Below are 13,836 nucleotides of genomic sequence, written 5' to 3' on the forward strand. Positions count from 1 at the left end.
TATAGATATAGATATATATATAGATATAGATATAGATATAGATATATATATATATATATGTATGTATGTATATGTGTGTGTATGTATGTGCTATGATGACCCTATAATTTATATGATACAATACTAGTAACTAGTTTAGAATAAGTTGCTACTTAAACCAGGAATATTTTGATCAGTCTCTCAATACTTTCTGACATTATTTTCATTTCATTTATTTATTTATAAAGCACATTTAATAACAACAGAGTTGACCAAAGTGCTGTACAAAGTAATAATTAAGCAGTGACATTAACATCAACAACAGGTAAGAAAATTAAAAGGAAATTAGGATAAAAAGAATTGGTAACTCTCGTGCAGTATCAAAAGCCAAAGTGAAAAAAATGTGTTTTAAGATGTGACAGTTGGGGCCTTTCTAATGTGGAGAGAATAGAATAGAATAGAATTCAACTTTATTGTCATTGCACATGCACAGGTACAGGGCAACGAAATGCAGTTTGCATCCATCCAGAAGTGCTTTCTGGAGAGGTAGATCGTTCCACATTTTCGGCGCCACAACCACAAACGCCGATCCCCTCTATGAACCATCCTAGACTTGTGTAAGATAAGGAGTATATGATCACTTGATCAAAGGGCTCTAGAGGGCGTATAAAGCTGCAAAAGGTCAGACAAATAGTCTGGTGCCTGGCCATTTAGCGCTTTATAAGTCAAAAGTAAGATTTTAAATTTAATTCTAAAACTCGCTGGAAGCCAATGAAGGGAAGCAAGCACTGGAGTAATATGTTGGTGTCTCTTCACAAGAGTCAAAAGGAGGGCTGCAGCATTTTGTAAAAGTTGTACTGCAAATGTTGTACATTACTGTAGTGTGTCGTGTTTTCTGCACCACGCCTACTGGAGATTCCTTGAAATAATACGCCTTAGTTTACCTAAAAAATAGATAGTTTGAACCAACACATTAGTGTTCATTCTGTTCTTCAGCAAGTTAAAAACCCCTAATCAAATTCCCTAATTTGGCTTTAATGCCAAATAGTATTTCGCCAGGTGGAGGCCAACCAGGCCAAATCTACAACTCCAGCTGGGCAGTGCAGACTGATGCCACTCATACCTCTCATACAGGACTGCAGCTTTCTCTATCACTTCTGTGTGCGATTGTTGTTTAAGCTTCACAGCCGTGAGTGAAAAACAAATATTTATTTATTAAAATAAATCATGAAATAGTCAGCATTATTTAAAAAATGCCTTAAATCAATCATAACCTTTTCGTCACAGGCATTTCTCCAGATGTTCTTCTTGGACACAGAGACCGGTTCCGTGATCTGTTTATGAGGTGAATTATTTATTAGAGAAACTCACTAATCTATTTAACAGGAACAAAGTAAAATACATTTGCTGTTTAAGTGGTAGCTAAAACCTAATTTCCATTACAATGAAAAACATGTAAATAAAAATCTGAAAACGACAAAGAACGACAGTGACCTTAAAAGAAGAGGTCTGACACTGACTGTTATTTTTTTCTGTAGCCTCACACAGTTCTTTGACAAAGCCAGAGAAATGGAGTTCTTTAAAACTTTCATCCAGATCCCAGATCTCCCAGATGTAAGTGCCACAGATTTCTTTTTTTAACATATACGTGCTTTGCTCCTTCTGTTTTTGTGCCTTTTGTGTATGTTAATTGTATCATTGCCCCTCAGGCTCCTCCAAACTTCCTCCGAGCCGCTGCCTTGGCTGAGTACAAAAAACCAGTAGTAGTGACGCCAAATGAGGAGCATCATGAGGAGGAGGAGGATGTGGAGCCACAACCAGAGTTTAGAGAAGCTTCTCAAATGCCACAGGTATGGTACATAGTTGTCAGAGGATATGGTACTTTGAAATTCCACCAGCTTTGTGTGGTGTCAGTGCTGATATGTAGCTTTTTATCAAACCAGTACTATCTGCTCAACCAAATGAGAACACCTGATTCTTCAGTGGAGCAGAGAGAAATGGAAAATGACAGTCTGAAGAGAGAGCTAGATGTTCTGAAACCAGAATTACAGATCTTCAAGAATGAGGTAAATGGGATAAGATGACAGTGTTGGAGTGGCTGGTCACATAAATCTGAAAACCCTTCCTCTATGCAGTCAGCCATGGTCCTTCCATATGATGGCTAAGAGGATGCTAACTGTAGCATCCTCTGCTTTGTGATTGGTGATATTGATACATTGTGATCATTGTGCATTCATTAGGACTTGTATATTGAAAGTCATATTGAAACATTACCAAGTTTATGTTCAAATGTCTCATTTACAGCTTGTAATTGTAAAATGTGTTTGTTTCTGTGTTGTTCACAAATTAACCAAAACAGCAAGACAAGAAGTCCTTGTCAATAATTGTAAGTTTCTTCTTCCTTCCCCAGGCTCAGAGGTGTGTAACAGAGTTAAAGAGTCAAGTGAACCGACTGCAGGCTGAGGTCGAGGAGCAGCGCACCCACAAGCAGATGGCAATGGTTGAAAACGAACACCTGCGCATGGAAGTGGAGGCTTTACGAAGCACTAATGTGGCTAACATCGGGGCACAGATTGGATTCAAGGAGGCAGATGGTGAGAGTTCAGATGTGAGCATGCAGCTGAATTAGCAATACAAAAAGAGCTAAAACTGAGTAAAAAGGTGCATCTTCTTCCTAACTACACAGGCAGAGCTCAAGCAGCAGAGCTTCGTTTCACTCAACTTAAAGAGAGACATGCAGAGCTGGTTAGCAGCCATGCTGACCTAATGAAGAAGGTAAATTGCAGTTTCTTTTATGTTTATTTTTAACTTCCTTAGCTGTCGCCTTTTAAAAATTGAAATTAGAACGTTGAACCACATTGTTCAACTCAATTAATGATAGAGATAATTGGAGATGGTGATAGGTGAATTTTGTTACCTTCTTACAGACCCCATCCTGCTGTTTTCCTGTGTTTCTCATTTTTGTAGCAATGAGAAACACAGCCTTTACCTTCTTAGTTATTATGGAATGTATTTTAATCATGTGCAGAATACAGAAACGGTGAAGATTATGTCAAGCACCAAACAAGAGCACGATGATTTGCAGAGGGCTAAATATCAGCTAGAAACTGAGCTGGAAAATCTACGACGGGAGAAAAGCAATGTGGTAAGACCTGCATCAGACATAGTTTTGTGTTGATGAACAAAAGCTGTTGTCACTATTGATCTTTTCTTTCTTTCTTTTTCTTTTTTCGTCCTGATCAGATGAATCAGCAGCAGATGGAGGTGGACCGCCTGAACCAAGAACTGCTGGAGCAAAGAGCAGAGCTTGCCACCTTGCGCAGTACTCTGGAGAGTAAAGAGAAGGTAAGACTGTAATATGACCACAGATTTCATGGCAGAACACATCTATTTTTAGACTTTTGGGAAAACCCTTGTTGTTCTTTCAGCTGCTCCTTTCAGGGGTTGCCAGAGCTGGCCATCTGCCTCCATCTCAACCTGTTCCAAGCATCCTTCTCTGTCACACCAACCCTCTGCATGTCCTCCTTCACTACATCCACGAATCCTTTGCAGTGGTCCTTCCTCTTTTCCTCCTGCCTGGCAGCTCTAAAGTTAACAACCTTTCTCCAGTATAGCTTCTAGCCCTCCTTTGCATATATCCAAACCATCTCAGCCTTGCCTCCCTAACTTTGTCTTCATAATGGTTGACCTCAATGTACTAATTTCTCTGATATAGTAATTCTAATCCTGTCCGTCCTCTTTACCCCTAATGAAAAACGTAACATCTTTAACTTTTCTACCTCTAGCTTGTCCTCCTGACTTTTGCTATCCTGCTGTCACTAATTGTCCCTGACATTTGTCTCCACCCTGCCTGCAGTCTCTTCTTCCCTCGCTTGTGCTTGTCTGTTTATGTGAATTGTTGACCCCAGTTATAAAAAATTCATCTACCATCACTATTGCTCCTTGCAGCTTCACCTTTACTCCTGCTTGACCTCATCTGTTAACCTGTCCATCACCATTGCAAACAATAAGGGGCTCAGAGCCAATCCCTCATGTAGTCTTGCCTCCATCTTGAACCCATCTTTAACATCTACCGCACACCTAACTACTGTCTGTCGTCGCATATATCCCATCCTCACGTACTTCTCAGACTCATCCTATAGTACCTGGGATAGGCTCTAGAGTGTTGAAAGCATCTTGGTGCCTGATAACCAATGCCAAAAACACATTGGGCATTGAGTTCTCATATGAGTATGAGTTCTCAAGATGTCTTTGTGTTTCTTTAGGAGGGATCTCAGGTGAGCAGCAGTTTGACAGCTCTGCAGGCTGAGCGGGAAGTGCTGCTACGCTCTGCAAGAGAAAAAGATGCAGAGCTTACCACTCTGAGACAACAGGCACAACTGCAGCAGAGCTCCCTGGACTTGGAGAGAGACAGGACCAACCGAGAGCTGGAGGATCTGAGAGCTCAGCTACAGCAGCAGGTCTGAAACACGCATCACTAAAAGGTCCAGAGTGAAATACAACATGTCTTTCACAGGGCTAATGATATTAATATATCAATAATGTATTAGCTCAGGAATAGACTGCCAACCTATCCAGGGTTTATCCCTCCTCTTGCCCTGTGACAGCTAGGTTAGGTACCCAACCACAACACTGAATTGAATAAGTAGCAGAGGATGAATGGAAAGATTTCGTCTTCAGGCATTGCAAAAAATGTCCACACTTTGGTATTTTGATATCTGTAACGCTTTGCTTATGTGTTTTCTCTGTATTATTGTAGGGTCTTTTCAATTGCAGTTCAAAGCACTATGCAACTTTTATTGTGATTTGGTGCGATATAAATACAATAAAATTGAATTGGCTCAGTAGCTTTGTTTAAGACATGTTCAAATATCAATTCAGTTTTAACCTCTTTATGTTAAACTACATTATAAAATCATACTTACTCCTTAGAGCTATAAATATCCAGGTATCAAGCTATGTTAGTGATCTTTAAATGAACTTTCCAAACTGGTTGAGTGCTCCATTAACTTGGCATGACAGTCCTGTAACACTGTCAGACTTTAAAAGCTAAGATTAAAAGCCTCAGAACCAGATTTCTATTCCACATATTGTCTCCCTCCTATAGCCTCTGTACAACATCTGTAACACTGCGTGTAAAAGGACTGCCTGACCTTTGTCATGATATTGGTTGTTCAGCCTTGAACCACTTAGGCCCATCTTTCTTTTTACTTCCTTATCAAACACAGCTCTGTCTTGTGTTTACTTTTACTTTATTTGCCTCATTGATGATTGTGTTTTTCTTTGCTGTACTGGAAGCATTTATAATTGGCACAAAAGTGCCCCTAAACTTGTTGTATAATATAATTCTGTCTGCTTTTCTGTGTCTTCTGTGTTTCCTGTAGCTTGCCATAAATGCAGCACAGAAGTTGGAAATTGACAGGCTCAAGCGAGATTTGGAATCCACACGAGCAGAACTGACACAAGCAAACAACATCCTGCAAAGCAAAGAAATGGTCAGAACATTTAGATCAAAACTGCTGTAAACTTATTTTCTAGCATCTACAAGCCTTGAAGATTATAAGATAAGACTTATTTGTAAATGGAAAAACGTTTTTAAAATCTGTTTCTCAGAGTGGTACCCAGCTAAACAACACACTGGCAGGGCTGCAGGTGGAAAAGGAGGGGTTGCTGCGTATGATGCGGGAACAGGAGGCTGAGCTGAAAACCCTCAGACAACAAACTCATCTTCAACAGTCCTCTCTAGAGCAGGAGAGGCAGAGGAGCAGCATGGAACTGGGAGGCTTACATGCCCAGTTACAGCAACAGGTCCAGTTTTCTGTTTGTCGCTCTATTTTAAGACTTTATAACTGACTAATTATTAACTTCGTGTGTATGTGTGTGTGATAAATCAGGCTTCTCGTGAAAGTCAGCTAGCCCAGAAGCTGCAGGAGGAGCAGTTTTGTCTGCTACAGTGTGCAGTGGTGGAAGCTGAGGGCATCATACTGGACGCTGTGGCCAAACTGGATGACCCTATACATGTCCGCTGCATCAGCTCTCCTGGTAAAATCACTATTATTTTCCCTCCTCAAAGAAAATCCCTTTAAAAAGAGTTTTTAAAAAATATTTTAAGGACGGAAGCTTTTTATTTATTTGCATTCAGTTGCCCATGTGTTTGAAAAGTGTGCAGTACATTATATAACCAAAGAAAAGCCATAGAATAGGCATTTTAATACAAAAACAAAACAAACTGAATAAAATCAGCAAACCTCTATTCTAAGACATTAATAAATATTGACATTGGTTCATCTGTTTGAGGAAACACACGAAGAAAGTAAACACATGGCTGATGCCTTTTAAATTTCAGAGATGACTGAAGTTCTTCATATAACTCATAGCATTCAATAGCAACAGCAATCTTCAACACAGATGTGCAGATGTGCACATTATGATATGGAAAGACATGGCAAAAAAAAAAAATCCTCCACTGAAAATAAAGATTCAGTCGACACACACATTTAAGGATTCATCATGATGGAAAACTATAAGTTGTTACTTCAGCACTGCTACACAAAACTTTATACAATAAATTAACATGGTAACCAAAAATCTTTAATCCTCAGACCTTGCCATTTTGCTTTTCCATACAGTTTGTTTTTGATCAGTTCTTTGTGTTTGACAGATTATTTGGTGAACCGAGCGGAAATCACCCTGAATTCTATTGACAAAATGCAGCAGAGCCACTCGGCCTATCTGGGAAACAGTAATGGTACGTTGGGAATTGTGGGTGTGTTCAGTTCAAGTCAGGTACATCAACTGATTAGTTTGTTTAATCCTTCCCTGTTCTGTCTAGATGCCAGTGGTTTGCTAAGAGCAGTCACACAGTTTTCCCACCTTGCTGCTGACACAATTGTTAACGGATCGGCAACATCTCACTCAGCCCCTGTCGACCAGGCGAACTGTAAGAAACGTACATAGTTGTTGTAACTGTCGTAACACTTGCTAAATATTTTCTACACAGAAAGTTGAATGCTGTGTGTTGGACTCATACAGATCTGACTGACAGCTGTCGGGACTGTGCCAATCACTGCCTTCACTTCTTGAAGGATTTGAAGATTCAGGCGAGTTTACAGCGAGCAGACCCGTCTGCAATACGCTATACTGTTCAACGCATCCTCGCTGTAGGACAGGTGGGACTGAATTTATATTTAACCAATTAACAAGACAGTATTGTGTGTATGTATGAGTGTGAGAGAGAGAAATTGTCAAGTGTGTATGTGTAAAATTGAAAATGAGGGTGGGTGAGCAGTGAACCGCTCCCTCCATGACCATGTTTCCATGTTATTGAGATAATGGCAAGAAAAGTGCCAACTTTTTTGCAGGTTTCCAAAGATCCTGAACTTGACCTCTCAATACTCGCTACTGAGACTCATGTTTGCTGTAACTGTGTGACTCTTGTTTAGGATTTGCGTCCGAAAGGGCATGATGTGCTAAAAGAAGAACTAGGAAGCATGGTGGACAAAGAGATGCTCGCCACATCTTCTGCCATTGAAGAGGCTGTCTTGCGAATGGATGTAAGAACAACCATCAGATAATTTATAAAATATATATAAGATGATCTTTTTGATATATCAAAAATAAGCATTCTCTACTATGACCTGTCTACGCAAAGCTACTGTTCTCTGAATTATATTTCTATCATTTATCTCACATAGACATCTGTTCTTTCTTTTTTTTTTTTCATAGGAAATACTGAGTCAGGCAAAGAAAGACAATACTGGTGTCAAACTGGAGGTCAATCAGAAGTAAGAAAAATCCTAAAGAATCATCATAAAATTATTTATTTCTGTGGTGGTTATTTTCCTCCTCTCTTACTTACAATCTGTGTGTTTGCTTCATCACAGTATCCTGGGATCCTGCTCAGACCTGATGAAGGTAAGAAAGTGGGCAATATTCAAATAATTTTGTGAACTTTAGTTAACTCTTGTTTCCTGTATTTACTGTGGTGCTCTCTCTTCTCTCCAGGCTGTTCACATGCTGGTGACTGCTGCTACTGACCTACAGAAAGACATTGTGGAAGGAGGAAGGGTAAGTTGATGTCACCCTAAAGATAAAATTGCAGGACAAGTTCAGACATTCTGTCTTTTTATTCATCAAACACGATGCAGAATGGAAAAAATGTGGGAAAAATCATGATTATCCTTTATTATTATTACCTTATTCTTCTTCACATTAACATGTAAAAGTGGCCTTTTTAGAGCTAAAAGCTCTCGAGCAAAATTGTGTGTGAGTGGGGCTTACAGACGTGTGTGTGTGTGTGTGTGTGTCAGTCCAGTCACTGAGTGTTCAACAGTCTGATGGCTTGGGGGAAGAAACTGTTTCGCAGTCTGGCAGTGAGGCCCTGAATGTTCTGGTAACACTTGCCAAAAGGCAGCAGAGTGTGTGTGTGTGAGGGGTCCGTGGGGTCTTCCACAATGCTGAGTGGGTGCGAATAGTGTCTGTGATGGAGGGAAGAGAGGCTCCAATTATCTTCTCCATTGTGATACCATTTGAACAACTAACAGTCTTACCTATAAATTTCAATATATCCAGTGTTTTAGCATTTTGCTAAATTTTGGCAATGAGCAAGAAGCAGAATCTGCAGTTGGTGTTTTATCGAGTGACCCATTTGTTCCATTTGTGCTGTCAGGGTGCAGCAACTGTTACTGAATTCTATGCCAAAAACTCTCGCTGGACCGAAGGACTCATCTCTGCTTCCAAAGCTGTGGGCTGGGGGGCCACACAGCTGCTGTAAGTTCAGAAATTTATCAAAACCCACTTACTGATTGATATTCTGAACAATACAATTTGTAAATAATAAATAAAACTGTAAATGGATGGTTTACTTTCATGTTTAGGGACTCAGCTGACCGGGTTGTGGGTGAAAAAGGCACATATGAGGAGCTCATCGCCTGCTCACATGAGATTGCTGCAAGCACTGCTCAGCTAGTTGCTGCTTCCAAGGTACAAACTCATGTCAAACATATTTGTGTTGGTTTGTTAGGTATCAACATACAAAGTCATGTTCAGGCTCTCGAATCTTGAAGAAATGTGGAATTAAAAAAAAAAAAAGTACCAGCACTCCTCTGTTAAATTAACAATACTGTGAAAACACATTTGCCCTCTGCCTGATTTCTTGTGTTTTTGCATATTTTCCCAATTACATGTTTCAGTTTATCAAACAAATGTTAATATTGGGTAAAGATAAACCAAGTAAATACAAAATCCAGTTTTAAATAATGATTTTATTTATTAAGGGGGGAAAAAACTACCAAAATCTAGCTTGAAAAAGTCATTTAAGCCTAATGTTTGTGAAGGTCATCCAGGAGGAGCATATGCTGCAGAACTTATAAGGCTGGTATCAGATGCATTCCCTAACAGCAATGTAACTCCTTGTTGCTGGTTTCTATCTACTGCTTCAAGCTCTGGAAGTTGCATTTAAGTGGGAATGTGCACAGGAAGCTTTAACACTTAATCCCTCACCTGCAACCACATCTTATGCTTGTACTCCTACCACAGAAATTAAACATTCTCAGCTATGGTGTCTATCAAACATGACCAGTCTCACTCATATTCATCTGTTGGACCAATTTATGCTATAAAGCATCTAGTCACATAAACCCAAGTTCACTGCAGCAATTGGTGGAGTCCCTGATTTTAAGCCCTATGGGAGTGTCCCCAAGAGGGTCACGGACCCCCTGTTGATCCTCTACCTAATCACATGAGCCAATGAGTGAAAATGGGTGTGGGTCGCAATCAGCCAAGGTTTTAGGTGAATTGGAGCGATCGTGGCTCAAGAGTTGGCAGTTGGTCTTTTAATCGGAAGGTTGTCGGTTCGAGCCCCGGGCCGGACAGTCTCGGTCGTTGTGTCCTTGGGCAAGACACTTCACCTACCGCCTACTGGTGATGGCCAGAGGGGCCGATGGCGCGATATGGCAGCCTCGCTTCTGTCAGTCTGCCCCAGAGCAGCTGTGGCTAGATCTGTAGCTTGCGTCCAGCAGTGTGTGAATGTGAGAGTGAATGAATAGTGGAATTGTAAAGCGCTTTGAGGGTCTCGAAAAGCGCTATATAAATGCAATCCATTATTAATCCACTGTGAAACCTAGTCCCAACCAACTATTGATTTACTGAGATGAAATGGATCAAAGGAGCTGGTTCCACAGAAGAGGGGCCTGAAAGCTGAAGGATTTACCTCCCCTTCTACTTTTAAATATCCAAGGAACCACAGGAATACCAGCAGTCTGAGAGTGAAGCTCTCAATCTGGATTTAACAGGGAGCCAATGAAGAGAAGCCAAAATGGCAGAAATATGTTTCCTCTTTCTAGTCCCTGTCACTTTTCTCTTTTCTGGGTCAACTGAAGGCTTTTCTGGGAGTTTTTAGAACAACCTGATAATAATGAATTACAGTAGTCCAACCTGGAAGTAATAAATGCATGAACTCCTTCTACATATTTGTTTAATATGCATTTTGAAGGATATATCCAGGTCAAAAATGACTCCAAGAACAATCTAGATAGAGACCATGTTTCTAAGATGTTTTTATATAGCAGAGTACAGTTACTTCAGTTATATATGAATTAGCCTCTTCAATATTAGAAAAACTTCTCAGTATTTTCAACTTGAATTGTTGCATACATGTCATGTCAAAGTAGGTGAGGTAAACATGGTCGTGGATAAAATGAATTTATTGATACTGATATAATAACATATTTGTGGACTATAAGTTACTAGCTGTTACTATCAAACTTAATATAATTAATTAAGGATTTTTTCTTTTGTCTGAATTTTGGCGCCACCTGCATCACAGTTAAAGTACTGATAACCTATATTTGGTCTAAATCTGGACAAGAGTGAGGCTATCCAGTTTTGTTTTTCGTTTTTTTAACAAACAACAAAAGTGAGCTGGATCATATGATCCACTGAAGGAGAAACATGGATTATCAGAATTTAAATACAACAGAGTTCTTTTGGCATGATTGTAAACATGATGTTCATGCACAAAAACTCTCCAGTGTGGCTAAAACAAGAGGAGTGGGCTAAAATGCCTCCACGGAAATGTGGTTTAAACTACCAGGTGAACAAACACTTGACAACAAACAAATACTTCACTATATTTATCAAAGGGCAAAAAGAATTGGACATGTATCAGCAATAAACTGTTGTCAGTGCAAGTTAAAGCAGCTGATAGTGGCATACATATATGCCAAATGGGCTCTAAATGCCAATCGACAACAGTGTCATTAAGCACAATGTTAGAAACATAAAACATAAAGGTGATAAAAGAATGTGTGCAATGCTCTACATTCAAGGGAAAGAACATCATACGAAGCATGAAAAGAAAGGAAAAAAGTATCTGCTGATCCACAGCATTCCTTGGTGTTCCACCCTTCATTCATTCATATCTCTCTGGTTTTAGCAAATTTCTTAACAAAAGAGATCTATTAAAGGCTATTTTAAGGTACTAGGTTAAATATGCCAATGTTTAGTAACAGTTCTTTTTACACCTTCAGATGAATGTTCGGGGGTCAATAGGTCACTCTTCACTACACCTTTAACTCTGTCCAAACCATCCTCAAGTACCTTATAGCTACAGGTTTTTTCTAAAATTATTATACACACAGATGCGTTACTCAAAATTGTCATTACTGAATGTTCTTCTCAATCTTTATAGCTGAATGAACAGAAAGCTGTTTTTGCATTATGGTGAAGCTACTAAAATGTACAATTGCCTTTCTATCTGTTTTCTATAAATACAAATATGAAGTGATTTGTTTGATGTTTTGTTTTTTTTCTTTTTCTTTTCTTTTTTCAAGCAAGTACACCATGGAATGAAACAGATTCACTACTGTCCCGTGAAAATTGCACAGTTGCGCATTGATGATTGTTGCTTTGCTACATTTTGGAAGGAATTTAATTCTTCTTAGCCTTTTGGCTTTTATGTGACAGTGGAAGTTGCTGGTTACTTTCCAAATTTGATTTCTCAATGAAACCAAAAGACGTGGTTTTTTTATGAAGTGAAATTTCCCTTTTAAGCCTTTCAGGTTTAAAGGGAAACTTCACTTCAGTGACTGAGTCTCAAAGAGGTAGAAATAGCCATTATTACATTAAAACCTAGAACAAAGACAAAACATGCATACAGCTCTGTGACTTTATGTAACTACTTAGAACCACCTCAGCCAGCATGGTCACCCAGTTACATCCTTTGAAATGTGCCTGCTCTGTGCCCATACATGCACCACATAGTGAAAAACTGTCCTTATGGAAAACAAACTTACTGCTACTCATTCCAGGTAAAAGCTGACCGCAACAACAAGAAGCTGAATACGCTGCAGCAGGCCTCAAGGCATGTAAATGACATGGCTGCTGTGGTCGTCACCTCCACCAAACACGGGCAGCAGCAGATCTCTGACCACGGTGAGAGGAGAAGCTCATGTTGCAAGAAAATAGCTGATGCTTCACATTTTTAGTAACCCTTTATAATAACAGCATAGTTTTGGCTAAAAATGGCAGCATACATGTAAGCAAACAATAAATCTATACAACTTGGTGAGTGTAAGTTTAACACTTACTTTAGCCCTTTTTTTGGCCTCTTATTTCTGACACTTTCTGCTGCTTAATACTTAACTGTGTTAAACAGCGGGCCAACCTGTCTACCACTGAGCATAGCATAGCTGAGCTAGCCTACAGCTTTAAGGCTTGTGAGGGTTTTTTGTTCATCTATCTCATTAGTCCGTTTGATCAGCAGCAGTTTAGCATAAAATCAACCAGACTAATCAAAATGTTTAAATGCTTAAAGTAACCATGAAATTGGCTGATTATTCTATGATGCAGCTTTGACACTCCAACTGATATTGTTGCCTTTACAGGCTTGATGGACTTCTCCGGCATGTCTCTGATCAAGCTTAAAAAAGAAGAAATGGAAGCTCAGGTCAGATAACATGTCTCTGAATGGATTGTTTAATTGTTTGTCCTTATGTGCAACTTGCTTGTTGTTCTGGATCATGTATAAGACAAGTTAAGCCACCTTTTAAAGAAACAGTATTGTGACTATGTGAAATCAATGTAGTTAAAAACATGCAATGACAGTTTTGGATCTTAGACTAGGTCATTGGGTTTTTAGACGTCTGGAAGCCATTGCCAGATCTTGTGCTCTTTGAATCTTTCAGGTTAAGGTGCTGCAGCTGGAGAGCCAGCTGGAACAAGAGCGAGTACGCTTGGGGGAACTGAGGAAGAGGCATTACGAGCTTGGTGTGTCAGGGGATGAAGGGGATGGAGTTGATAGCTTCCCACCACCGCCACCACCTGCTCTGCTTGACTCCACTGCAGTGCCCCAGTCCTTTGCACAGACACAACCTTATTCAAACACCCCAGGTTTTTCACAATCAAATCCCTTTGCACCGAATCAAACACAGTCCTCCTCTCTGCCACAGTCTTACACGCCTTCTCAGACCTACACGCCTTCTCAGACCTACACGCCTTCTCAGACCTACACGCCTTCTCAGACCTACACGCCTTCTCAGACCTACACGCCTTCTCAGACCTACACGCCTTCTCAGACCTACACGCCTTACCAGCCCTATATCCCACCTCAGCCTTTCACACCATCTCAGCCCTACACTCCAAACCAAAGTAACTTAAATCCTCACTCTTATTCATTGTCACAACCCTCACAACCCACATCCAGTCCTGCTCAGCCTAAACAGACCCAGGCTGCCTCACATAACAGCACAGAGCAACACACCAAACTAAGCCTAAAAAAACCAAATATCTTTACCAAATCTGGGAACTTGCTGAAGAATGCGGTGAGTGCTTCTCTTACTAAAGTTTTATAATCATCTT

At 40.0% G+C, this 13,836-nt stretch overlaps 1 protein-coding gene across 2 annotated transcripts in view; it reads left to right on the forward strand.

Annotated features, from left to right (window-relative positions):
* hip1r (huntingtin interacting protein 1 related) overlaps window positions 1-13,836 on the forward strand; it is a 32,182-nt gene that overhangs the window by 17,913 nt on the left and 433 nt on the right. Inside the window, exons 8-32 of one of the 2 annotated variants that reach the window (XM_080875083.1) lie at window positions 1,028-1,168; window positions 1,267-1,324; window positions 1,518-1,593; window positions 1,689-1,829; window positions 1,923-2,045; window positions 2,390-2,573; window positions 2,666-2,754; window positions 3,008-3,124; window positions 3,223-3,324; window positions 4,245-4,439; window positions 5,364-5,474; window positions 5,593-5,787; window positions 5,874-6,021; window positions 6,641-6,727; window positions 6,812-6,919; window positions 7,012-7,148; window positions 7,422-7,532; window positions 7,705-7,763; window positions 7,863-7,893; window positions 7,984-8,046; window positions 8,648-8,748; window positions 8,856-8,961; window positions 12,288-12,411; window positions 12,864-12,925; window positions 13,164-13,799. In XM_080875083.1, coding sequence (XP_080731209.1) covers window positions 1,028-1,168; window positions 1,267-1,324; window positions 1,518-1,593; window positions 1,689-1,829; window positions 1,923-2,045; window positions 2,390-2,573; window positions 2,666-2,754; window positions 3,008-3,124; window positions 3,223-3,324; window positions 4,245-4,439; window positions 5,364-5,474; window positions 5,593-5,787; window positions 5,874-6,021; window positions 6,641-6,727; window positions 6,812-6,919; window positions 7,012-7,148; window positions 7,422-7,532; window positions 7,705-7,763; window positions 7,863-7,893; window positions 7,984-8,046; window positions 8,648-8,748; window positions 8,856-8,961; window positions 12,288-12,411; window positions 12,864-12,925; window positions 13,164-13,799 — 3,305 coding nt within the window. Of the gene's footprint in view, window positions 1-1,027; window positions 1,169-1,266; window positions 1,325-1,517; window positions 1,594-1,688; window positions 1,830-1,922; window positions 2,046-2,389; window positions 2,574-2,665; window positions 2,755-3,007; window positions 3,125-3,222; window positions 3,325-4,244; window positions 4,440-5,363; window positions 5,475-5,592; window positions 5,788-5,873; window positions 6,022-6,640; window positions 6,920-7,011; window positions 7,149-7,421; window positions 7,533-7,704; window positions 7,764-7,862; window positions 7,894-7,983; window positions 8,047-8,647; window positions 8,749-8,855; window positions 8,962-12,287; window positions 12,412-12,863; window positions 12,926-13,163; window positions 13,800-13,836 lie in introns of both variants that reach the window. The other variant, XM_080875082.1, reaches the window with a different exon arrangement.

The sequence above is a fragment of the Rhamphochromis sp. 'chilingali' genome (assembly GCF_963969265.1).
Source record: "Rhamphochromis sp. 'chilingali' genome assembly, chromosome: 2".
Lineage (NCBI taxonomy): Eukaryota > Metazoa > Chordata > Actinopteri > Cichliformes > Cichlidae > Rhamphochromis > Rhamphochromis sp. 'chilingali'.